This window comes from Astyanax mexicanus, chromosome 12 (assembly GCF_023375975.1).
Source record: "Astyanax mexicanus isolate ESR-SI-001 chromosome 12, AstMex3_surface, whole genome shotgun sequence".
In the NCBI taxonomy this organism is placed as follows: Eukaryota; Metazoa; Chordata; class Actinopteri; order Characiformes; family Acestrorhamphidae; genus Astyanax; species Astyanax mexicanus.
Window position 1 is genome coordinate 16,882,746 of NC_064419.1, and position 26,747 is coordinate 16,909,492.

Here is a 26,747-nt window from a genome sequence, read left to right on the forward strand (position 1 = left end):
ACCCCTCTGCACCTTTCACTGCACACCCCTGCCCTTCAGCACCACCCGCATTCATTCCCTGTATTTATGATTGAGTGTAAATTTTGCGCATTTGTTTTGTGGATAAAATGCCATGATTGGTTTTGTTTGTTTGTGCTTTTTTATTCACTTTATTTACTGCAGGTTTCTCTCTCTCTCTTTTTCTCTATCTCTCTCTCTGGGCTTGTTATATTCAGAAGTGTGCAGTCAGAGAATACTGTCCTGATGCATTATTAATCATGCTTTCCTGCGCTCGCTGGTAAAACTTTAAAAAGCTCCCTTCCTGATTTTACAATCAGATTGTAGGAAATACAACTCCAAGGCCGAGATCCGCTGTCCGTCCTCATATTTACTTATCCATCTTTAATCTGCAGTCACTTTTTACGCAGATGGGAGTTTTACTTACACAAAAGGGTTCTGAGGGCAGAAAGAAAACTGATTGGTTCAGAGAAACAACCAATCAATTTAAAGAAGAGGCGGGGGAAAAGGCAGGATCTGCTAAATGAAAAAAAAGACCGGGCAGTTGGATCCAGCCATCTTTGAGGAGTGAAAAATCACAGTTTTTGAAGGTAAGATGCTTTTATTTTTATTAAAATAATATTAATGTACTGAATAAGAGCTTTTTAAGTTAACTTGAAACAGTAGTGTGAATTTTCAGGCTAATTGGCTAGCAAGATTAGCACAGTATTTTCGATAGTCAGCTAGCCAAAAAATAGCAAAAGTAATTAAGTATTTTTTTTTTTATTATTATTTTAAAGAGTTTATTTTGGGAACAGATATGCCTTATTAAATGAACTTAAAATAATAGTGTGCATTATTAGGCTACTGAGCCAGCTAACCTTGCTAGCTAGCAAGTTCAGATACTTAGGTTAGCTAATTAGCTCCATAGTTTAAAGTAGTTTTGATAAGGTCAGCTAGACATTTGTCAGCTATTAAACAATATTCAGTCTGATATAATCTACAATTATATGAAATGAGGGATAAAAATTGCATAGGGGTTGTTAATGTTAGTCAGATAATAGCAGTGTTCAACAGGCTTTAGCTAGCATGCTTGGTATATTTACTCTTTCTTACTTGGATGTGTAACTTAGTAGTGTATTAAGTCATACAAACACAACTTGAGAATGGAAAAGTTTTATACTGCTTTACAGGAATTGTAGAAATGTGTCTCGTGCTGTGTTATAAGCCACTGTAACGTTAATATATAGTTTTTTGCTGCTCTGGGGGCAGACGAATTGATCTATTGACATAAAAGACTCTATAACAGTGTTTTTTAACCTGTGGGCCGCACCCCCCAAGTGGGCTGCAGAGGTATTGCAAGCGGGCCATAGGGCAAAATTCTTTTTTTTTGTTTGTTTGTTCCTATTTTGCAAAGTAAATATGATTTTCAAATATATAAATAGTTTAGCAAATGTAATTTATAATGTGATGTCAATTAGTACTGATGCACACATTGAATTGTTAAATATAACATAGGTGTACTATAACGCTGCTCTTAGGGCAGCAGAACTTGGTTTTGTTTTAAATTATGAGTTACACAACTGCTTCCAATGTACTGTAAGTTTCGCCTTTATCATCCTGATTATCATCATGATTAATGTTGCATTTTGGGTTAGGAGGATTAAATCATGTATTCACATAGGTTTGTTTAATTGAAGAATATCTGACTACATACAGCGTATTGCTGCTCTTGGAGCAGCAGAATTGAACCATTGGCATAATGACTGTTTCAGATGAGCATTTGAAATTCAGACACAGCATAATGCTGCTCTTGGGGCAGGAAAACTGAAACATGTACAAGATTAGTCTGTAGGGTTAGCATTACCACTTTATATAGAGGCTAACGCTGCTCTTGGGGCAGCAAAGCACTGGTTTAAAAATCAGAAGTAATTAACTATATGTTTGGGCTTTTTTATACTGATTAATTTTAATGCAGATTTTGGGTCTGTAAAATTGAGCAACACCAATATTAAATCCTGAAATTTAGCATGTTTATATTATATAAAGAATACTGCTACTCTTGGGTACAGGGTTATGTTCTGGGGGCAGCAGAACAGTAGTTGTAAAGGCGGCGGCAATGTACTATAAATTTGAACTGCATCTTACTGATTTATATTATTGTTCATTTTGGGTCAGTATAATTGATTCCTAGCCATATTTAGCAATAATATATTTTATACCAACTAGTGCTGCTCTTGGGGCAGCAGAACTGTTGTTTATTTGTGCAAATCATGTTAGATTAAAATGTTTTTTAAGGCTGTAGGGTTGGCTTTAAACGTGTTGATTTAGATTATTGCTGCATTTTGGGTTAGGAGGATTAAATCATATATTCACATAGGTTTGTTTAATTGAAGAATATCTGACTACATACAGTGTATTGCTGCTCTTGGAGCAGCAGAATTGAACCATTGGCATAATGACTGTTTCAGATGAGCATTTGAAATTCAGACACAGCATAATGCTGCTCTTGGGGCAGGAAAACTGAAACATGTACAAGATTAGTCTGTAGGGTTAGCATTACCACTTTATATAGAGGCTAACGCTGCTCTTGGGGCAGCAAAGCACTGGTTTAAAAATCAGAAGTAATTAACTATATGTTTGGGCTTTTTTATACTGATTAATTTTAATGCAGATTTTGGGTCTGTAAAATTGAGCAACACCAATATTAAATCCTGAAATTTAGCATGTTTATATTATATAAAGAATACTGCTACTCTTGGGTACAGGGTTATGTTCTGGGGGCAGCAGAACAGTAGTTGTAAAGGCGGCGGCAATGTACTATAAATTTGAACTGCATCTTACTGATTTATATTATTGTTCATTTTGGGTCAGTATAATTGATTCCTAGCCATATTTAGCAATAATATATTTTATACCAACTAGTGCTGCTCTTGGGGCAGCAGAACTGTTGTTTATTTGTGCAAATCATGTTAGATTAAAATGCTTTTTAAGGCTGTAGGGTTGGCTTTAAACGTGTTGATTTAGATTATTGCTGCATTTTGGGTTAGGAGGATTAAATCATATATTCACATAGGTTTGTTTAATTGAAGAATATCTGACTACATACAGCGTATTGCTGCTCTTGGAGCAGCAGAATTGAACCATTGGCATAATGACCGTTTCAGATGAGCATTTGAAATTCAGACACAGCATAATGCTGCTCTTGGGGCAGGAAAACTGAAACATGTACAAGATTAGTCTGTAGGGTTAGCATTACCACTTTATATAGAGGCTAACGCTGCTCTTGGGGCAGCAAAGCACTGGTTTAAAAATCAGAAGTAATTAACTATATGTTTGGGCTTTTTTATACTGATTAATTTTAATGCAGATTTTGGGTCTGTAAAATTGAGCAACACCAATATTAAATCCTGAAATTTAGCATGTTTATATTATATAAAGAATACTGCTACTCTTGGGTACAGGGTTATGTTCTGGGGGCAGCAGAACAGTAGTTGTAAAGGCGGCGGCAATGTACTATAAATTTGAACTGCATCTTACTGATTTATATTATTGTTCATTTTGGGTCAGTATAATTGATTCCTAGCCATATTTAGCAATAATATATTTTATACCAACTAGTGCTGCTCTTGGGGCAGCAGAACTGTTGTTTATTTGTGCAAATCATGTTAGATTAAAATGTTTTTTAAGGCTGTAGGGTTGGCTTTAAACGTGTTGATTTAGATTATTGCTGCATTTTGGGTTAGGAGGATTAAATCATATATTCACATAGGTTTGTTTAATTGAAGAATATCTGACTACATACAGCGTATTGCTGCTCTTGGAGCAGCAGAATTGAACCATTGGCATAATGACCGTTTCAGATGAGCATTTGAAATTCAGACACAGCATAATGCTGCTCTTGGGGCAGGAAAACTGAAACATGTACAAGATTAGTATGTAGGGTTAGCATTACCACTTTATATAGAGGCTAACGCTGCTCTTGGGGCAGCAAAGCACTGGTTTAAAAATCAGAAGTAATTAACTATATGTTTGAACTACATCTTATTGATTCATATTCATTGGGTCATAACTGAACCATGGTAATATCTATCAATAGTGTGTTTGGCTTTAAATCATGTGCTTTGCTACTGGCATAATGGCCAACCTTTTGTAAGAAAAAAAATGAAATGGGCACTGTAACTCCTGTATAGAAGTAATGGTACTATTTTTTTGTTTTCATGTTTTGTTTTGTTTTTTGTTTAGGAAAGAAAATGGAGAATATCTGGATTAAAGGTGTTAGACGAAAGCTGAAGAAGGTTACAGATCCTGATGTCATACAAGAAGTAGTTGTTTTTGACGAGCAATGGGACTTCATGAAATCTTATATCAAGAAATTGGAAGATGAAACTCAGAGCTACTTTAAATCTCCTGTATGTACTCACAAGAACTACTATTATTACGCATGTGAGCGGTCCAGCAAACCAACTGGAAAGAGCAAAGGAAAACCAACACAAACCAGGGCCAACTCTTGTGGGGCCTATGTGTCTTTTAGAATAATAAGAGATGCTGCATTTACAGGTGCTGTTGTGAACAAAATGTTAAAACACCATGGACATGATGTTGACATTCAAGAAGAGGGTGTAAAAAACCCTGTTGACCCAGAGCTACTAGGTTTCATTGAAATGTGGCTTGAGCAGGGACTGTCAGTTTCTGAAACACTTTTAAAGAGTGTTGATTGGGCAGAACGTCATGGACATGTAGACAAACACAATCGTCGTTATTATGTTACACCAGAAGACATAAGAACAATCAAAAAGAGCATAAATGCACTAATTTTTCCTGACGTGAATGATAGTGTCAGTGTGGATATTCTAGCCACATCAGAGCTGAAAGAAAACATTTCTTTTTATCAGCCTTTAAGTGAAGAAAATCCATTGATAATTGTAGTGCAGACTCCCTGGCAAAAAGAACTCCTGAAATTACATCCACATCCCATGATGTTCATGGACGCCACCTACAAAAGCATAACTTCGTATGGCTATGCATTCTATGCACTTCTTCTGAGCAACAGCATTGGTAGAGGAGTTCCATTTGCATACTTCATAGTCAGTGAGGAATCAGCAGCCACACTCTCTCTCTCTGTCTAGAAAAGCTTTCTAGCTCTAACCCTGGTTTTTATCCCAGGTTAGTATCCTATTGCTTTTGATCAGATTTTTCAGTTTATTGACCAGAGATATGTATTGTTATTTGCTAAAACTCCATTGAGGTTAACATTCATTTAAATGATGCATTTTTAGTGCTGTCAGAGTAAGTTATTTTTTTAAACATGAATAATTTTGCCAATTGTGGGGTATTTAACTTTTTTAACAGAGCCTAGTGACTTATTAGTGTTGTTTCACTTTTAGTTTTTGCATTTACTTTTGATATTTATGGTGATATATGTAAACTTGGCATGTCTACTGCGCAAAGGTTTATATATATATTGCTTTTCATTTATATTGAAATATGGATTAAATTTTGTATCCTCTCTCTCTATTCTCTTTTCATTCCTCTGTAGGTCAGTGATGGTTGACAAGGACCTAAAAGAGCTCAAGGCAATAGCACAGGTTTTTCCTTCAGCAAAGGTCCTCATATGCTGGTTTCATGTTCTGCAGGTACACATTAGAAAACATTTGGATGGCAACGGCTACTGACATTCAGAAAGTTTTGCATGAAATTGTATGTATATATTACTATTATCATTACTGATAATTTAATTCTCTAATAAACTAGTAGGAATATTTTATTACAACTCCAATTTCAATGAAGTTGGATGTTGTGTAGAACATATATAAAAACAATACAATGATTTGCAAATCCTTTTTAACCTACATTCAATACGCTACAAAAAACAAAACGGATACATTCTTTTTTAAATATATATATTTACTCATTTTGAATTTGATGCTGCAACATGTTCCAAATAAGAGTTGGGAAAGGGACATGTTTACCACTGTGTTACATCACCTTTCCTTTAAAAACACTCAGTAAGCATTTGGAAACTGAGGACAATAATAGTTAAATCTTTGTAGGTGTAATTCTTTCCCATTTTTGCTTGATGTACAATTTCAGCTGTTCAACGGTCTGGGGTCTACATTGTTGTATTTAGTGCTTTAAAATGTGCCACACATTTTCAATGGGAGACGGGTCTGGACTGCAGGCAGGCCAGTCTATTACCCGCACTCTTTTACTATGAAGCCATGCTGTTGTAACATGTGCAGAATGTGGCTCTGCATTGTCTTTCTGTAAAAAGCAGGATGTCCCTGAAAAATATATCGCTTGGATGGCAGCTCCAAAACCTGTATGTACCTTTCAGCTTTAATGGAGCTTTAGATATGTGCAGATTACCCATGCACTTTTGTCGTTTTGGGCCTTGTCACTTACTTGCAGGGATTTCTCCAGATTTTCTGAATCATTTGATGATATCATGGGCTGTTGATAAAATCCCTTTGCAATTTCATATTGAGAAACATTCTTAAACTGTTGGACTGTTAGATCATGAACCTTGCTTGTGAACAACTAAGCATTTCAGGGATGATCCCTTTATAACTAATTATGACACTCATCTGTTTCCAGTTAACCTGTTCACCTGTTTTTTTGAGCATTCCTTAGTTTTCCCAGTCTTTTGTTGCCCCTTTTTTGGAAAGTGTTGCAGCCATCAAATGAGTGAATATGTAAAAAACAATGAAGTTTATCTGTTTAAACATTTCATATTTCATTTCTGTTTAAACATTTCAACTTGAGTTTGTAGTGTATTAAGTTGAATATAGTTTGAAAAGACTTTGCAATCATTGTATTATGTTTTTATTTATGTTTTACACAACGCCCCAACTTCATTGGAATGGGATTTATATAAGAGAGCAGCATATTTAATTACTCTTTAAGACATATTTGAGTATTGTAGAATCTCCTGAAAATAGCCTCCGGTTTGTGTGCTCATCTTCTATAATAGTTTTGTAATGTTTAGGTAAATAAAGGTGCAGCTATACTAAATTAGTCTAGTTGTGTAAGAGATGTACAGTGTTACAACATCTGTTACTGACTGAGGCTCATTACAGGGAGATTTTAAGTCTATACCCGCTATTTATTAAATTATTTGCCCCTCAGCTAATTCATTTAAATTGTACAATTTAAAATACTTTCTCAACAGAAAGTGATGAATGTGATTAAGTTCAAATAATTTAGATTAATTAATCAGTAAGCGTGTAGTTACATCTAGAAAAGGAGAACGGTTTGTGTATGATGGCTTTTTCAAATACCTAAATAATTTGGATAAATTTAGTCCATTACCCTACCCATATAATGGATCCATCCAGGTGTGGTTTAGATCTGTGTGGATGCCTGGTTTAGGGTATTCACTACAATATGCATACAAGAAATGCATTGTTTTACTATTTAAAAAAATGATATAAATATTGATCATTCAATATTTTTTTAAATTTAATTTACCAAATAGGCAGTACACAGGTGGTTGGTAAAGAGAGATGGAGGAAACCTTCCAGTGGACCAAAGAAACATGGTCATTCAGGCAATGGCAGCAATGAAGGTGTGCCTAACGGTAAGATGTACTTTTGTACTTGATATAAGTAGTTAAATATTTGAATAAAATTCTTTTCACATTATTCATCTCTTGTTTGTAAAATAAAGTTTGTCTTCAGATTTACTTAGATGCCCTTTAACTTATTAAAACTTTTACATTGAATGTTTTGCAAGATTGTACCTATTATAATATGTGTTCCTGTGTTTTTCAGGAAGAGGAGTTCATCAACACAGCCGACGTAAAATGCAAGGAGCTGGATTCCTACCTTGGCAGTTCACATGTAACCGCCTACTTGAAGCCTCAGTGGATTTCTTGTGGACAGCTGTGGTCCAATTTTGGCAGGTCATTCAGTCATGAGAACAGTGAAACCAACAACAAAGCAGAAAGGTACAGAGTTGTATATTGGTTTATTTATTGCAATAATTTGCTATTTTAATCACTTTATACTGATAGAGCCTGCTTCTACAAATTTTATGGTATATTAGTAATGGCAATACTTATTGTAAAATTTGACAACAATTAGTATTGGCTCACTAAAACATGCTGCTCTTAAAAACAGCATATGTCATAATGTTGTCTTTACGCATTGCTGTGGTCTGATATTTATATACACACATAATTTTATGGAAATGTAGTGATACCTATTTTTCAGAGACAGAATGAGTGTACAACATACATCTCTAATAGAAAAAAAAATGTTTAGACAAAGTAAAAATATGAATTGTATATTAGAATTTTACTTTGTCTGATATTAAAATTAGCTTGTTAATCTGAAAAAGGTAAGCATGACAAAAAAAGCAAAACCAAAAGAAATCTGTAAGTGGCAAATACTTTTTTCCCAGCACTATATGTTGCACCCTCATTCTGCTTCAAAAAGAACAGGGGTTGGTTTCCCGAAAGCTTCGTAACGCTAAGAACTTCGTTAACTCGTACTTAAGATTGATCGTTAATTAAAGAGTGTTTCCCAAACCGGTGCGTAACTAAAGTACTACGTAAACTCGCTCGCAGATTAACGAGTAACCTGACCCAGTCGTTATTCATAACATTCTACTTAAAGGGGATTTTGCTTGCAGTTCAGCACTTTAAGCACCAGGGACCGCCAATTTTGAGGGAGAAAAAGTATTATTTCTGTGGTTGAATCTATTATATTATATTATATTATATTATATTATAATGCCAACTGTAGCTTGTAGTCTAACTGGGCATATTGGAATTGAACAATTACACACATAAATAAATTAGTAAAATACAGATTAGCAATGTTAGAGTTCTTGATATTAATGCAGCAATTAATGCAACCAATTAATTCCTGCAGATGATGCTCACGGTCTAAGAAAAGCTGCTGTATCCAAGTCTGTGCATTCTGTATCGTGGCGGTTACTGTGGCATACACGCTCCTATACATAATTCCCACCAGGCCGGGAATTACAGCACAATACAATATATTTCCATTATCTAGTAAACAAAAAGGTATATGGCCTTCACAATCTCCTGACCTAAACCTGATGAACTGAGATGGTGATTTGAGGTGAGCTGGAGCTCAGCAGCGACTATTGTTCAGCACCTCCAGGAACTCCAGGAGACGCTGAGAAAACTATATTTATATAATAAATAATAATTATGCTATATAAATCTAATATAGTATATATATATATATATATATATATATATGTGTGTGTGTGTGTGTGTGTGTTTTTGTGTGTGTGTGTGTGTGTGTGTGTGTGTGTGTTAATTTATTTATTTACAGGAATAAATATATAGAGACATATACACATATAGACATACAGGAACATATGTATACGTATTATAATATTATTTTATTATTACTATCATTATTATTAATAATAATAAATCAATTAACATTAATAATATGAATTAATATAATATATATTTATGTAATACATATTAATAATAGTAAACAAGTTTAATGTTTTAAAATAGATTTGATTTTTGATTATTCATTATTCATATGTATCTTTAGGAGTATTTTTTCAATGCCAAAGTACATCTAAATTAAAATTTCAGAATATGTATAATGTTGATGATTACAACACATTTCTACGTTTTTAGGGTGTAATAGTGAATAAATACTGGATATTTGGCAGTGTTGAATCAATGTTTTTGGTTCGACTGAGACTTCTTTAAACTTGTTTGTTAATTTTCGCTTTGCGAAGCTCTTTGGGAAACACTCGGAGAACTGGCTTGTTCTTTACTCACGTCATTCGTTATTCACTAAGACTGATCGTTTTCGGGAAACCCACCCCAGTTCAATAAAGTTTTTGAAAACCATTTCAAAAAACACACCTTTAATCAACACTTCTTTTATGTTTCTTACATAGATTCTTCCTTACAATTAAATATCAGTTTCTAAAGGGAAACACAAACCGGCGGATTGATCAGCTGCTTCGCTTGCTGTGTGGAGATCTCCAGAAATATTATTGGTAATTAAACTATTCTATTATTTTATTATTTTCTGTTCTTTATTACTTTTTTCACACATTTCCATATGTAATGACTGATTCTCTCTGTGTTATTTTAAGTTACATGGAAGACTTGGCAGAAATTGGACGGATCAAGGGAGCCAACACTGAAGACTTTTCTAATGCTGTCAAAAGTATGATTGAGAAAGGGCTTGATTCAAAATGTACAATTAATGAAAATGGAACATGTGTTGTTCCACCTGATACAGGTGCACAGAATAACACAGTTGATTTGGTGATGGTTAAATGTGACTGCAGAAGATCCAAAAGTGGTGCCATGTGTAAACACATTGTTTTCTCAAAAACAGTTGCACAGCAACAAGGAATAGACATTCAGGACATCAGGAATTCTGTTGCTAAAAAAATAATTAGCAGTCATTCATACTTTTCAGATGAGGAAACCCTCACAGTCTTTCACAGTGATGGGAGTTCAGGAACTATAAATCACAGAAGTTCAAACTTGTGTACATGTGTAGCAAATAGTTATGGTGAGAAATGTGTCTGTGTTTTGGTTCGTAGCATCCTCTTCTTGGCGCAGACACCTTGTGAGCTGATCTCAAATGATCCAGTTTGCCACAAAACACCCATGATAAAGTCAAAGGCTGACTTGCAGACCATGCTAACAGACCTTATTAAATGGAGTCAATCAGACAAGTACACTAAGAATGAAGAACTGTACAAGACAGTCGAGAGGGCACATAAGCTTGTTTTTTCAAACTTTTGTAGTCTGTCTAGAAAAAGAAGAACAACAGCACTACATGCCTATCGGCAAAGGATAAAGAAAGCACAAAAAGCTGTCACTATGAATTACATTTGTAAACGGAAAAGCAGAGGGAAAAAAAAAAATTAGTAAAATTGAGCTAAATGTAAAAAGAGTTTTCTCCATCTTCAAGCTGCTCTTTAGGAGATACAAGGTTTTAACATTGTAATAATATGCAAGTGGTTTACAATGAATGTTGATGTCAAGTTCTTGAGACACTTTAATGAGATGTATAGAATGCATTATCTGTCAATTGTAATTGTTTTAAGTTAATAACTACCACTGTCAGAAATATAAGAAGCCCTCTTTCTATTGCAGTATTTGAAAAGAAAAAGAGGCAAACGTGTTAGAATCATAAGATGTTTTCAACAAATGATAATGAAATTCCTGTAAGTTAACTATGAGCTGCTAATTTATAGTTGAGTTGAGATTCTCTTTTAAAAACATCTGCAAAACCCCCAAGTAGTCAACTTTGTAATTGCATAGAATTGTACAATGTACTTGTTTTGGAAATACCTTGATTTAGATGAGTTTTCATAATTCCTACTGTGTGGAGTACCACAATTGTGTCATGTTTGGATTTACTGAGAAGCTCTTTCAAATGTATTTGATTTGTTTATTTGATTTACCAACTGCTTCACACTGGGATTCTCCAATATGGTGGAAAAATAAAATAAACAAATAATAAAAAGGATTGTAAATCTTTATTTACAATTACATTGTACACACAAAAACAATATTCAAAAACTAAAATACGTACATAACAAAGTAAAAAAAACAATCCCAAATGTATTTTTAGCAACAAAGTAACCAACACATATTGTAGTTAGTAGGCATATAACAAGGTTTCAAGCATGAAGCTAGTGTATATAACTATGAACATAATGTAAGCAGACAAAACAGTTGAAATTGGTTCTAATTCATGATTGTAATGCTTTAATTTTCTCTTTAAGACATGCATCAATTAATTCAAAAGTGCCTTTTATAACTGCAGGCCCAAGACCGTGAGTTGCCAGGTCAAATGTATGCCAGTTCGTCTCCAAAGCTTTTTCCACAGCTTTTAGGGTCTTTCTGCAAATGATAAAAACAAAAACAATGTTTATCCTTCCAGTTAAACTTGATAGCAAATGTTGTATGTCACTGATTCTTGAGAATTTGCATCACTAAGAAAAATGCAAATTCTGTTGGAAATGAAAAACATTTTCACGAATAAAAACAATCAAGGTTATAATCAGGGGCTCTTTTGAAAATATATAAGGATGTTTTATAGGTTTAGTTTTAATTAATAATTTATATAATGATTATTAAATGATTATATGCTGGGCTATTACCTACAAAATCAGTTGTCCTCTGTTAGGAGATTTTCATTTCAATTTATTAAAACTCTAAAAGTAATAATTGAATTAAATAATATCTTTACCACATGATTATTTTGGGGTTGCTTAATTTGTTCTACATATTCAACACCTCCATAAGATATTTATAAAAAGCAATACAATCAGGAAACTACAAGGTCAGCTACATTTCTGAGGACCCCATATTCAAACCTTAAGCTCTACAGCATGTTTCAAGATCACGTAAGCTCCTGAACGTTTCCTGTTTTCTCTTAAACTTAAATTCATATTTTTGGACACTGCTACTGTCACAATCATAACATGTCAACACTCTAAGTTTTATAAAAAAAATTACATTAGATTAAACAAACTAGATATCTGAAGCAGCTAGCAAACAGAGGGGAAATAAGATGGCTAATGTAACAACTCATGAAATACTATGTGAGAGAGTAGATTTTTTTCACCACTGAGTTTTTCTGTTTGACAGCGGTGACAGACACCCCCATATGGTCCTCAACAGAGTATAATATAGAATATAATTACTGATCCAAATAAATCATTAACCTTTCATTAAATTGCACATTATTACTGGTGGTAATTACTATTTTTTACTATGATGATTTGATATTTGATGATATGAAGATGGGGTACTTTTAATAATGATATTGCTTAATTTTATCTTATATTCATTGAAAAATGTTTATTACAGAGCTCAGCTATAGTTATTTTTTGGACCAAATAATTAAATAAAGTTGTTGACTTATTGAATTAGGCTTAAAGTAAAAGTTTTTTTTTAAAAGTACACTTTAAACTATACAAAAATTAATACAAGTGAATATTTATCAGCATTTATGTGTACCAAGAATGGCAGATAATTATTTAAAAACTCTAAACACATTAAAGTTTCACGGTGACACCAGTACATGAACAGCCAACACCTTAGTCTATAATTATATACCTTTAGATTTTGTAAATTAACTTACCTGCAGTCCTCTGTTTTGGCCATGCCTTCGTGGACATTTCCATCCTCTAACAAGGCTTGACCCACTTTCTTCTGGGGTATGAATTTAGCTGCCAAATATGTTATATCATCAGCCAGGTCACGACATTCATCTAAAACAAAGTCATCGCAAAGAACATAATTTTTGATGTTAGAATTAAAATATGTACAAATATATCATAATAATATGTGTGTCAGGGTGTGTGTGTGTGTGTGTATTTGTGTGTGTACCTTCACAAAGTTTGGAGCACAGTGAAGTTAACTTTGTGCGTTTTGAAGGATTCACCTCCAACTCTGCCAACTTCTGTTCTATGTTTCTTTTTTGACCTTTGGCCTTTCTTAGATAAGCCACCACAGTGTTTGCAGAGTAGCTCTCCGGTTGAGCACATCTTCTCTGCAGTTCATCAGTTGTGACCAGGTATCTGAAATATCAATAATATATCTATGATCTTGAGGAAGCTGGGGTGCTTAATAAAATGCATAGGATGCACAGGATTGGGGAAAAATGACTCGAAACATATCAATTCATTTATTTAATAACTGCGATTTCAACACAAATGGAACTGGAAAAAGAAACAGGTAATTGAATAGAATGTTAATTAATTAAAATGTACCTTTTTGTTTGGTGGAAGTCTGATACTTTTAAAACACTTTCCACGATGAATCCTTCTGTAAAACAAATAAGACAATTCAAATAAATGTAGGCAAATGAATTGCTTTATCCATAACTTGATGTCTCTGGATAAGCCCAGTAAAAAATAAAAAGTAGGGGCACCGAGTGGTCCAGCGGTCTAAGCGCTGCCACTATGAGCAGGAGGTCGCAGGTTCGAACCTCAGCTCATGCAGGCTTCACATGTATCGGAGGAAGCATGTGTTAGTCTCACCCTCCTGGTGTGTTGGGGCATTACTAGTGATGGGGGGAGTCCTAACAAGTGGGTTGGGTAATTGGCCTTGTAAATTGGGGAGAAAAAGGGAAAAATTAGAAATAAAATTATTAAAAAAAATAAAAATAAAAAGTACATTTAGTCCTGTGAACATGCTCCTCCCAAATATAACGGAATCATCTGAATTATAAGTAATTCAGTCAAAATATGAATGTTGCTACATCTAATCTAATATTGCTGTGCAATGACCTTACTTTTTAAAATTAACGTTTTTTTTTTCAAATGAGGTTAGTAAAGTTTCTGTGGCAGTAGTAAATTACAGTTTAAGAAGTTATAGTTCCTAGTTCTGTGATACTTGACAATACCCAACAATGATAAGGAATTTGCTTAAAATTATTTTACAATCAGATTTAATCATTTTCAACAATTACCAAAACTTATTTTTTATAAGACATGGAGTGCTAAACGGACCGGTTGTTTGTCCAGTCATATATGACAGCATTAAGCGTTTCTAGGACTGCTAAAAGGTAATATGCAAATACAAAGATGGCTTAAGATCCAACCAGGCAATGCTTTTGGTTAGAATAATTTACCTGGAAGACCCATCATATTCTACTTTACTACTCTTCTATTTGGAATGAAAACACATTCCAAAAATGTACTACATCATGTGTAAAAACTATTCCAAAACAAAATTGTTTTAGAAGATTTGTATACAACAAATTAACACAACATTAACGCCCTTGAATTTAGCAGAAGTTTAAAGTTTGGGCCAGTTACTCTAGTCATCTAATTTTCTATTTACTTGTCTGATCTCCTGGACTTTGTCCTGAAATATCTTCTCCCTCAGCTTCTTTGTCTCTGCTGCTTTGTCCTGAACTGTCTTCTCCCTCAGCTTCTTTGTCTCTGCTGCTTTGTCCTGATATATCTTCTCCCTCAGCTTCTTTGTCTCTGCTGCTTTGTCCTGAACTGTCCTCTCCCTCAGCTTCTTTGTCTCTGCTGCTTTGTCCTGATATATCTTCTCCCTCAGCTTCTTTGTCTCTGCTGCTTTGTCCTGAAATATCTTCTCCCTCAGCTTCTTTGTCTCTGCAGCTTTGTCCTGAACTGTCCTCTCCCTCAGCTTCTTTGTCTCTGCTGCTTTGTCCTGAACTGTCCTCTCCCTCAGCTTCTTTGTCTCTGCTGCTTTGTCCTGAACTGTCTTCTCCCTCAGCTTCTTTGTCTCTGCTGCTTTGTCTTGAACTGTCTTCTCCCTCAGCTTCTTTGTCTCTGCTGCTTTGTCTTGAACTGTCTTCTCCCTCAGCTTCTTTGTCTCTGCTGCTTTGTCTTGAACTGTCTTCTCCATGAAGAGCTGTATAGTCTTTGTTGCTTTGTCCTGGATCATCTTCTCTTTGAACTTTATCATAATTTTGTCCTGAACTGACTATTTCCTGAACTCCTGTGTTGTCTTGGTTGCTTTGTCCTGTACTCTCCTCTACCTTAACTGGATTTCTTCTTTCCTGCCCTATTAAATGCAAAACTCAATAATTGAATCTTTTAAATAGTAAACAAACAACATTTGAAAAATAACAAAGGCTAAGAGAAAAAAAAAACTTTAGAGAGCCTATCACTTCATATTATAGTATATAGTAGTGGATCTCAAGGAATTGAGAATCCTATTGCGAATACTATTATGAAAGCATACATTTTTCATTATTTGACTCAAATGTCACATTTTATGTTCATTATAAGTTATTTACACTAAAATTTAGTACCTTTGCAAAAAAGACACTTGCTGTCCTCTGGATTCACAGGTAGACATTTTGCATGGATATTTGCTAAACATGTTAAGCATTTGTCCTAGAAAAAAACATTATAAATGATTACATCAAGTTTATTTTTATTTCTCCACAATTAATTAATCTTTTTTTCAAGGTTAATTTCAAGTTTAGTAAGAAAATAAATTTTACTCAAGATTAGAATTACAGAATCTGTAATGTTTATATTATGTATTAAAAGGTGTAAAACTGCATCACTTGCCTTGCTCTTCTTAGACACTGTTTTATGACAAATGCCACAAACACCTGACCTATCTAAAACACAAAATAAATTTATTTACTAGGATTAAAACAGCAAGGAACCTAAACATATGTACTCACATAAGAAACCAATTACAAATTACATATTGGCACCTTCATTTTTTTCTTTTTCAGCAATTCTGTTGTAGTTTAGTTTTTTCCTGGAATACCAACTCTTGACTTTAGCTGTTTGATAGATGGCCTCACATTTGACTGTAGAATACTTTGGTATACACAGTTCATGGTTGACTATAAGTTGCCCAGGTCCACATCTCTAATTTGGTGTAATGGCTGGACACTGTTTTAAAAGCCTTGTGGTTTGTTTATTAGGCTTTGCTGTCATGTTCTTTTTAGAAACAAATTTAACATGCTTCCTGAGACCTGTATAGTCAGACACGTAGCTCTTGTTTTTTTTTTATGTTTTTCTGAGCATTGCACAGTTTGCCTTTGGAGTGAATCAACTGGGGCATACACTGTTAATATGTGAATATATATTATACTTGCCAAGTGACTTGAAAAGAAGCAGACCCAATCGTTGTCTTTCTTCATGTACTGGTGGGCATGTAAGATACCCCTCTTCCCCTTCCAGAAATGTCTCAGCAAACTACAAAGATGATAATTGCAATCAATTACAGCAGTCTAATACATTTTTTTTGTTTAGCTTGTTTTACAAGTGTAAAAATATTTTTAGATTAGATGGTCTTTTGATCCTATTACAAATTTCCACTGTAAAAAAACATGCAACTGGCATAAACAATTTACACAACTGTAGTTTTTGCAAAATATGTTCCCAAAAACTACCATTATTTTACCCTATATACACACTATATTGCCAAAACTATTTGCTTACTCATTCAGCTAATAATAATATAAACAACAATAAATATTTCACCACAGCTGTGAAAACTCCACAGGAAATAGAATCACTCTGAAGAGAATGGTTCCTTGTTGTCCTTTTCCATGGTCCGTGGTAGCCTTTTGCTGCAGCAAATGTGCTGGAATGTAAGCATACATGGCAAATATGTATCTCTGTAAAACTAGTGTTTGAAAAATATATATTTCAAACACTTATTTTACAGATATATATAAAATCTTTCTTCCTACCTCCAGTTGTTTTTAATTTTATCATATTGCTGATCCTGTTCCCCAAGCGAATTGAGATATGTTATAGTACGATCTACAAAACTGCAGTGCTATAAAGAAATTTTGAATATGAATGAATGAGACATTTCTACAATCAAGGATCTTATTTTGCCAACAAAATGCTTTTAATTAAATAGCAAGTACTGCATGACTTTTGCAAATGAGTGACTTTATGAGTGTGTCAGTATCATGCATTTAAGCAGTTATTAACACATTTGCATGTTGAACCATGTAGTACTATGTAAATCAAAACTTTCATTTATTAACTTACAAAAAAAGTCCAGTGATTCCCGTGTTCCAAGTAAGGACCAATAACCTCCCTTGTGTTTTTAAAGATGTTCCTCTTAGTTGAAGAGAAAACAAAAACAATGTAAAACTGAAATATAATTTTATATAACTTCATATAAAATAGTGTGAGTCTATGCAAATAAAGCAAGAAAATGCAAGTTAAAAAAGTTTACCTTGATAAAATAATGGCTCCTTGCCCTTGCTCCCCCATCAAGAATATGAGACAGAGTATGAGCATTGATTGCTAGTATACCTGGTCGCTTCTAGAAAAAAAAATATGTACACAGAATGCTTACTTATGTGACTTAATTACAAATGCTTTACAGTAAGTGAAAACAAAGCAAATGTTTGCAATTGGGTTTTGTTTTCAATACAAGGTAGCCAACCTTTTCCTGGAGTAGAACAGGATGTGCAAGTTTTTGTGAATCAGAGGCTGATCTTTTTAATTATGATTAACATGTCCTTAAAGGTAATATGGGGAACAAGTCAAGTTATTTTATTTCTTTGCAAAGAAGTGTAATTAGCCCTGCTTTAGTGGAATTAGTTTATGTAAACTCATCAAACTCACTGTTTGTGGCACTGCTGGGATTTTTGATTTATAGAAACTTACCAAAACTCTATCTATTATTAAAAATAATTTATTATTGATATTGACAGTGGTGCTGATCTTAATACAGTAGAAATGTTGTAAGCAGAGCTAAAGCAGCAGTTTATAGAAAAAGAAACACACCAACATAACACAGCCAAATATGTTTAGTATGGAGGACCAGGCTAAAATTCCTCCAAGCCGATATGCAGGACTAATCTGCAGTTATAGTAAACTTTTATTTGGAGTTATTGTTGCACAAGGGGCAACACCAGATACTGAAAACAAAGCTTTACATACTTTTGCCACTCACAGATTTGTAATATTAAATAACTTTTGGTTTGATGATTTCGCATGAACCAGTTTCATTAAAACCGGGCTAATTACACTTCTTTGTAAAGAAACGCACATTTGACAAGTGCTCTCCACTCATGCTATCTTAATACCCAGAAAATAATGATTAAGTATTGTCATATATTGTCATTCATAGGATTTAACAATCTATTACCATGCTGAACAGATGGAACAAGGCATCCATGATCTGAGGAAAAAGAACAAAGAAAGATAGTTAAAAAACAATCAGGAAAAAACTTCTAAAAGTGAGAGATGCATGTAGTTTTGTGTTGACAAATATTTTTGGAGCCCAGGCCGGTATTTCAAGAAACAGTGATGTTTGAAGAATAATGTTAAACTATCAATGCAGACAGTATGAACCCAAGATATTTCATGTTTTATCTCATCACATTTGTCATTTGTATATATACGTCCACTCCTGCACTTTAGGCCTGCAACACATTGCATCACACTTTGTAACATTGCCATTCCTTCTTACAACACTTTTGACACCAAGACATTTGACACCAAGGGCCCTATAGTGATCTATAGCGCACTAGTTAATTGCACTTTGTGCAGCTGGATTTAGGGGCATGTCCTGTGTCGTGAGGGAGCAAAAATTACGCCTTGCGCAGCTCTAACGGCATGTTTTAATTCTCTTAATTAAGGCTCTGGGTGAGGTTTATTTTTCTGTGGTAAAGAAGTGATGGTGTGTGGTATAGTGAATGGGGAGCGCAGTGCTCGTGGTGATCGTGATCCAGCTCTGCGTGCGCGCGACTGACTGTTGATTTTAGTCGGGTTTCACCGGATTAGACGCGCAATGCTTTTTTCCGCAGCCAAAATAGAAACACGCCAGAAATTTACCTGAACACACATCATTTCCAGACCACCATGCCCATTAGCGATAATATATTCCAAAAGTCCAACGCTATTTTAAGGACGTGTGTGCAAGGCGTAAAAATAGACTGTTGACTGGGTATACGATGGTAACTTGCCACGCCACGTGCCCTGCTACGATATGGCCCCAAGGGTACCAAACGATGAAGTGTTTTAGGTGTCATTTTGTCCCATACTTTCTGCAAACCTTCTAAACCTTTTGCTGAAAATCTGGATAGTCTTTTGTCTATCGCCAACAAGGCTCCTAAACCAACATCCGATACCATGTGCATAAATGTTTCTGATTTTGGGATTGTGCCACAGTTAACTGTTTACAAGCGCATATGGAATAATGAACAGAATATAGAAATGAGGAACAAATACCTCGTCAGATACTTTGTTGCACTCCACAAGGGTTTCAAAACTTTCCATGTAAAGTGGATAAGGCCCAACACTTCCAAGTCTTGCATCCTGTATATAAAGTCCTCCTGACCTCAAATCTTGTAACACTGCAAAAGAAAAAAGTTGTAATATTTATAATATTTTAGTTTGATTATTAAAATACTAGCCTAACATTCTATTTTTTTTAACAAATTATATTTTTTCTAGATTAAAACATAGCCTACAGGCATATGTATTGCTATGTACAGCAGCTCTTGTATACAGTATTTTGATAAGGATACCAACGGTCTTAACATTGTTTACCTTAAATTAACTTATAATTAATAGTGTAGGTGTGATAATGAAATGTTTCATACTTACCATTCATTTTCTCAATAATTCCCTAAAACACAATGAGGCAAGATTAGAATTGGTAAAACATAATTTTAATCATAGTTTCAGTGTCTAAAGAAAATACAGCATATCAAACCACCATTTTTTGAATATTCTAACAGCTTATATCATGTATATAATGTCCAAAAACTAAACTACACTAATATGTATTACAGTTCTCGGTATATAATACACTAATGCTAAACTTCAGGATTCAATATGGGTATTGCTCAATTTTACAGTACAATACAATACCCTGTATATAGTAGAGTATTGCTCAATTAAAGGATTCTATGTGAATATGATCAGCATGATAAAAGCCAACCCTACAGCCTTAAAAAACATTTTAATCTAACATGATTTGCACAAATAAACAACAGTTCTGCTGCCCCAAGAGCAGCACTAGTTGGTATAAAATATATTATTGCTAAATATGGCTAGGAATCAATTATACTGACCCAAAATGAACAATAATATAAATCAGTAAGATGCCGTTCAAATTTATAGTACATTGCCGCCGCCTTTACAACTACTGTTCTGCTGCCCCCAGAACATAACCCTGTACCCAAGAGTAGCAGTATTCTTTATATAATATAAACATGCTAAATTTCAGGATTTAATATTGGTGTTGCTCAATTTTACAGACCCAAAATCTGCATTAAAATTAATCAGTATAAAAAAGCCCAAACATATAGTTAATTACTTCTGATTTTTAAACCAGTGCTTTGCTGCCCCAAGAGCAGCGTTAGCCTCTATATAAAGTGGTAATGCTAACCCTACAGACTAATCTTGTACATGTTTCAGTTTTCCTGCCCCAAGAGCAGCATTATGCTGTGTCTGAATTTCAAATGCTCATCTGAAACGGTCATTATGCCAATGGTTCAATTCTGCTGCTCCAAGAGCAGCAATACGCTGTATGTAGTCAGATATTCTTCAATTAAACAAACCTATGTGAATATATGATTTAATCCTCCTAACCCAAAATGCAGCAATAATCTAAATCAACACGTTTAAAGCCAACCCTACAGCCTTAAAAAACATTTTAATCTAACATGATTTGCACAAATAAACAACAGTTCTGCTGCCCCAAGAGCAGCACTAGTTGGTATAAAATATATTATTGCTAAATATGGCTAGGAATCAATTATACTGACCCAAAATGAACAATAATATAAATCAGTAAGATGCAGTTCAAATTTATAGTACATTGCCGCCGCCTTTACAACTACTGTTCTGCTGCCCCCAGAACATAACCCTGTACCCAAGAGTAGCAGTATTCTTTATATAATATAAACATGCTAAATTTCAGGATTTAATATTGGTGTTGCTCAATTTTACAGACCCAAAATCTGCATTAAAATTAATCAGTATAAAAAAGCCCAAACATATAGTTAATTACTTCTGATTTTTAAACCAGTGCTTTGCTGCCCCAAGAGCAGCGTTAGCCTCTATATAAAGTGGTAATGCTAACCCTACAGACTAATCTTGTACATGTTTCAGTTTTCCTGCCCCAAGAGCAGCATTATGCTGTGTCTGAATTTCAAATGCTCATCTGAAACAGTCATTATGCCAATGGTTCAATTCTGCTGCTCCAAGAGCAGCAATACGCTGTATGTAGTCAGATATTCTTCAATTAAACAAACCTATGTGAATATATGATTTAATCCTCCTAACCCAAAATGCAGCAATAATCTAAATCAACACGTTTAAAGCCAACCCTACAGCCTTAAAAAGCATTTTAATCTAACATGATTTGCACAAATAAACAACAGTTCTGCTGCCCCAAGAGCAGCACTAGTTGGTATAAAATATATTATTGCTAAATATGGCTAGGAATCAATTATACTGACCCAAAATGAACAATAATATAAATCAGTAAGATGCAGTTCAAATTTATAGTACATTGCCGCCGCCTTTACAACTACTGTTCTGCTGCCCCCAGAACATAACCCTGTACCCAAGAGTAGCAGTATTCTTTATATAATATAAACATGCTAAATTTCAGGATTTAATATTGGTGTTGCTCAATTTTACAGACCCAAAATCTGCATTAAAATTAATCAGTATAAAAAAGCCCAAACATATAGTTAATTACTTCTGATTTTTAAACCAGTGCTTTGCTGCCCCAAGAGCAGCGTTAGCCTCTATATAAAGTGGTAATGCTAACCCTACAGACTAATCTTGTACATGTTTCAGTTTTCCTGCCCCAAGAGCAGCATTATGCTGTGTCTGAATTTCAAATGCTCATCTGAAACAGTCATTATGCCAATGGTTCAATTCTGCTGCTCCAAGAGCAGCAATACGCTGTATGTAGTCAGATATTCTTCAATTAAACAAACCTATGTGAATATATGATTTAATCCTCCTAACCCAAAATGCAGCAATAATCTAAATCAACACGTTTAAAGCCAACCCTACAGCCTTAAAAAACATTTTAATCTAACATGATTTGCACAAATAAACAACAGTTCTGCTGCCCCAAGAGCAGCACTAGTTGGTATAAAATATATTATTGCTAAATATGGCTAGGAATCAATTATACTGACCCAAAATGAACAATAATATAAATCAGTAAGATGCAGTTCAAATTTATAGTACATTGCCGCCGCCTTTACAACTACTGTTCTGCTGCCCCCAGAACATAACCCTGTACCCAAGAGTAGCAGTATTCTTTATATAATATAAACATGCTAAATTTCAGGATTTAATATTGGTGTTGCTCAATTTTACAGACCCAAAATCTGCATTAAAATTAATCAGTATAAAAAAGCCCAAACATATAGTTAATTACTTCTGATTTTAAACCAGTGCTTTGCTGCCCCAAGAGCAGCGTTAGCCTCTATATAAAGTGGTAATGCTAACCCTACAGACTAATCTTGTACATGTTTCAGTTTTCCTGCCCCAAGAGCAGCATTATGCTGTGTCTGAATTTCAAATGCTCATCTGAAACAGTCATTATGCCAATGGTTCAATTCTGCTGCTCCAAGAGCAGCAATACGCTGTATGTAGTCAGATATTCTTCAATTAAACAAACCTATGTGAATACATGATTTAATCCTCCTAACCCAAAATGCAACATTAATCATGATGATAATCAGGATGATAAAGGCGAAACTTACAGTACATTGGAAGCAGTTGTGTAACTCATAATTTAAAACAAAACCAAGTTCTGCTGCCCTAAGAGCAGCGTTATAGTACACCTATGTTATATTTAACAATTCAATGTGTGCATCAGTACTAATTGACATCACATTATAAATTACATTTGCTAAACTATTTATATATTTGAAAATCATATTTACTTTGCAAAATAGGAACAAACAAACAAAAAAAAAGAATTTTGCCCTATGGCCCGCTTGCAATACCTCTGCAGCCCACTTGGGGGGTGCGGCCCACAGGTTAAAAAACACTGTTATAGAGTCTTTTATGTCAATAGATCAATTCGTCTGCCCCCAGAGCAGCAAAAAACTATATATTAACGTTACAGTGGCTTATAACACAGCACGAGACACATTTCTACAATTCCTGTAAAGCAGTATAAAACTTTTCCATTCTCAAGTTGTGTTTGTATTAGAGGTGTGCCAAAAAATCGATTCACATAAGAATCTTGATTCTCATTTACTACGATTCAGAATCGATTTAAAATGTCCCAAAATCGATTCTAAGGTCCAATCCCATTTCTTCCCTTGGCCCTACCCCTCACGGTAAGTTCACACTGCAGCGGCACGAAGCGTTTTTCGCTCCGCCTCCCACTGCCCAAAGCGACCGTGGCCGCTGCAGTTTGAACTTACCGTCAGACCCACACAGAGCGTAGGTGTATGAGAATCACCGGTAAGATGGCAGAACAAGCACTATATTACCTTAGATTAACGTGTAGTTTTAATGTTTTATGGCAGAATGCTTCATAACAAGCATAAAAAAGATCGCTAGTAGTTAGTTTCAGTTTCTGTTAGCTAGCTAACTAGCTAACTTTTAGAGGTGTGCCAAAAAATCGATTCACATAAGAATCTTGATTCTCATTTACTACGATTCAGAATCGATTTAAAATGTCCCAAAATCGATTCTGAGGGGCGGGTTTTGGACTGATTTTGGGCTGGGTATTTTTGTTGGACCTGGCAACCCGCTTGTCCCTTCAAACCGAGGTCTTCCAGACCCACACAGAGCGTAGTAGGTGTTTGAGAATCACCGGTAAGATGGCAGAACAAGCACTATATTACCTTAGATTAACGTGTAGTTTTAATGTTTTATGGCAGAATGCTTCATAACAAGCATAAAAAAGATCGCTAGTAGTTAGTTTCAGTAACTGTTAGCTAGCTAACAAGCTAACTTTCCAGTTCCACCTTAAATAACGCTACAGGTGGCAGCGGGCTGCAGCATTTAAGGCGGAACGGAAAAATAACAATAAGCTAATCAGAGCTCATTTCAGCTCCTCATCACAGAGGAATTAAGGAATGGACAATATGAATTAATTTCTCCACCTCCTGCCCCCTTTCTGAAGAAATACAACGACCTTAAATTAACTAGTTAATCAGCAGCTGCTCCTGAACTTTAGCGCTCCACTGCTATCATCACATCAGCCCAGCAGCGTCACCTACACACCACCGCTAGTAGCCTGGTAATAAAGCAGTGTTATTTATTATTTATTTATTGTTCATTAACGTCATTGTGATATCCCAGTGATTCCTCTGTCACTGAGGACCCACATTCCTGCACATTTTATTGTTTTTGTAACACATTACTTGCTCCAGGACCAGTGTATATTATGGAGGGTTTTTTTTTCAATAAGATTCATAAGCCAGAAGCAGAAATTTTTATAATTCAAATCGTTTTGAATCAAAAATCGATTTTGAATCGAATCGTGGCCCCCAAAATCGGAATCGAATCGAATCGTGAGATAGTAATCGATTCCCACCCCTACTAACTTTCCAGTTCCACCTTAAATAACGCTACAGGTGGCAGCGGGCTGCAGCATTTAAGGCGGAACGGAAAAATAACAATAAGCTAATCAGAGCTAATTTCAGCTCCCCATCACAGAGGAATTAAGGAATGGACAATATGAATTAATTTCTCCACCTCCTGCCCCCTTTCTGAAGAAATACAACGGCCTAAAATTAACTAGTTAATCAGCAGCTGCTCCTGAACTTTAGCGCTCCACTGCTATCATCACATCAGCCCAGCAGCGTCACCTACACACCACCGCTAGTAGCCTTATAATAAAGCAGTGTTATTTATTATTTATTTATTGTTCATTAACGTCATTGTGATATCCCAGTGATTCCTCTGTCACTGAAGACCCACATTCCTGCACATTTTATTGTTTTTTGTAACACATTACCTTCTCCAGGACCAGTGTATATTTTGGAGGCTTTTTTTTCAATAAGTTTTCAATAAATTTTTATAAATCAAATCGTTTTGAATCAAAAATCGATTTTGAATCGAATCGTGGCCCCCAAAATCGGAATCGAATCGAATCGTGAGATAGTAAAAGATTCCCACCCCTAGTTTGTATGACTTAATACACTACTAAGTTACACATCCAAGTAAGAAAGAGTAAATATACCAAGCATGCTAGCTAAAGCCTGTTGAACACTGCTATTATCTGACTAACATTAACAACCTCTATGCAATTTTTATCCCTCATTTCATATAATTGTAGATTATATCAGACTGAATATTGTTTAATAGCTGACAAATGTCTAGCTGACCTTATCAAAACTACTTTAAACTATGGAGCTAATTAGCTAACCTAAGTATCTGAACTTGCTAGCTAGCAAGGTTAGCTGGCTCAGTAGCCTAATAATGCACACTATTATTTTAAGTTCATTTAATAAGGCATATCTGTTCCCAAAATAAACTCTTTAAAATAATAATAAAAAAAAAAATACTTAATTACTTTTGCTATTTTTTGGCTAGCTGACTATCGAAAATACTGTGCTAATCTTGCTAGCCAATTAGCCTGAAAATTCACACTACTGTTTCAAGTTAACTTAAAAAGCTCTTATTCAGTACATTAATATTATTTTAATAAAAATAAAAGCATCTTACCTTCAAAAACTGTGATTTTTCACTCCTCAAAGATGGCTGGATCCAACTGCCCGGTCTTTTTTTTCATTTAGCAGATCCTGCCTTTTCCCCCGCCTCTTCTTTAAATTGATTGGTTGTTTCTCTGAACCAATCAGTTTTCTTTCTGCCCTCAGAACCCTTTTGTGTAAGTAAAACTCCCATCTGCACTTTTTACTGTAAGTTTGGTGGAAACTACCTTGCACTTTTATATGCAGAAACTTTGGAAGCAATAACTTATTCATTATGTCTGTCTTTATAAAATGTAAAATAACTATACGGTATGAATTTATATGCTATATTCTTTGTCTGATCTCTTTTAGGGAGGCATTAAAATGTTACACTTATCATCATCATCATCATCATCATCATCATTATCATCAGCAAAAAAAAAAATAAAATAAATAAATAAATTATAGCCAGAAGGAAGTGTGGGAATCTAATGCTATTGAAAAAGAACCATAAAGATTGCCAGGAACTATAGACTATTAGTATTAATAATAATTTAGACAGATTTAATTATTTAAATTATTTAATTATTTAGACATAATTTATTTATTGATTTACACATACATAAGTAATATGTAACGCATGCAACACATCTCAGCATGGGGTTGTAGAGGTTCCTAATGGAGTCC

General features: G+C 34.6%; 2 protein-coding genes across 7 annotated transcripts; one reads left to right on the forward strand and one right to left on the reverse strand.

Moving 5' to 3' along the window:
* Positions 1 to 4,797: 4,797 nt before the first annotated feature.
* On the forward strand, positions 4,798 to 11,468 carry LOC125806108 (uncharacterized). 2 transcript variants are annotated; one of them, XM_049485891.1, is made up of 6 exons: positions 4,798 to 5,142; positions 5,516 to 5,612; positions 7,454 to 7,555; positions 7,749 to 7,924; positions 9,877 to 9,978; positions 10,078 to 11,468. In XM_049485891.1, the coding sequence occupies exons 2-6, from the start codon at positions 5,523 to 5,525 to the stop codon at positions 10,865 to 10,867; spliced, it is 1,260 nt and encodes a 419-aa protein (XP_049341848.1). In that variant the 5' UTR covers positions 4,798 to 5,142; positions 5,516 to 5,522; the 3' UTR covers positions 10,868 to 11,468. The 2 variants fall into 2 exon arrangements, with proteins under 2 accessions (XP_049341848.1, XP_049341847.1); XM_049485890.1 differs by having other exon boundaries at positions 4,798 to 5,612.
* LOC103040397 (uncharacterized) lies at positions 11,463 to 26,283 on the reverse strand. 5 transcript variants are annotated; one of them, XM_049485884.1, is made up of 17 exons: positions 26,095 to 26,283; positions 20,038 to 20,059; positions 19,660 to 19,784; positions 18,575 to 18,607; positions 17,654 to 17,743; positions 17,464 to 17,535; positions 17,154 to 17,242; positions 16,942 to 17,044; positions 16,554 to 16,653; positions 16,012 to 16,064; positions 15,747 to 15,831; positions 14,801 to 15,496; positions 13,996 to 14,061; positions 13,726 to 13,780; positions 13,343 to 13,533; positions 13,095 to 13,224; positions 11,463 to 11,848 (listed from the first exon to the last, which is right to left on the reverse strand). In XM_049485884.1, exons 2-17 carry the CDS (start codon positions 20,042 to 20,044, stop codon positions 11,698 to 11,700), a joined length of 2,046 nt encoding a protein of 681 aa, XP_049341841.1. In that variant the 5' UTR covers positions 20,045 to 20,059; positions 26,095 to 26,283; the 3' UTR covers positions 11,463 to 11,697. The 5 variants fall into 5 exon arrangements, with proteins under 5 accessions (XP_049341841.1, XP_049341845.1, XP_049341842.1 ...); XM_049485888.1 differs by lacking the exon at positions 14,801 to 15,496; XM_049485885.1 differs by lacking the exon at positions 13,996 to 14,061.
* Between the last annotated feature and the right edge of the window lie 464 nt (positions 26,284 to 26,747).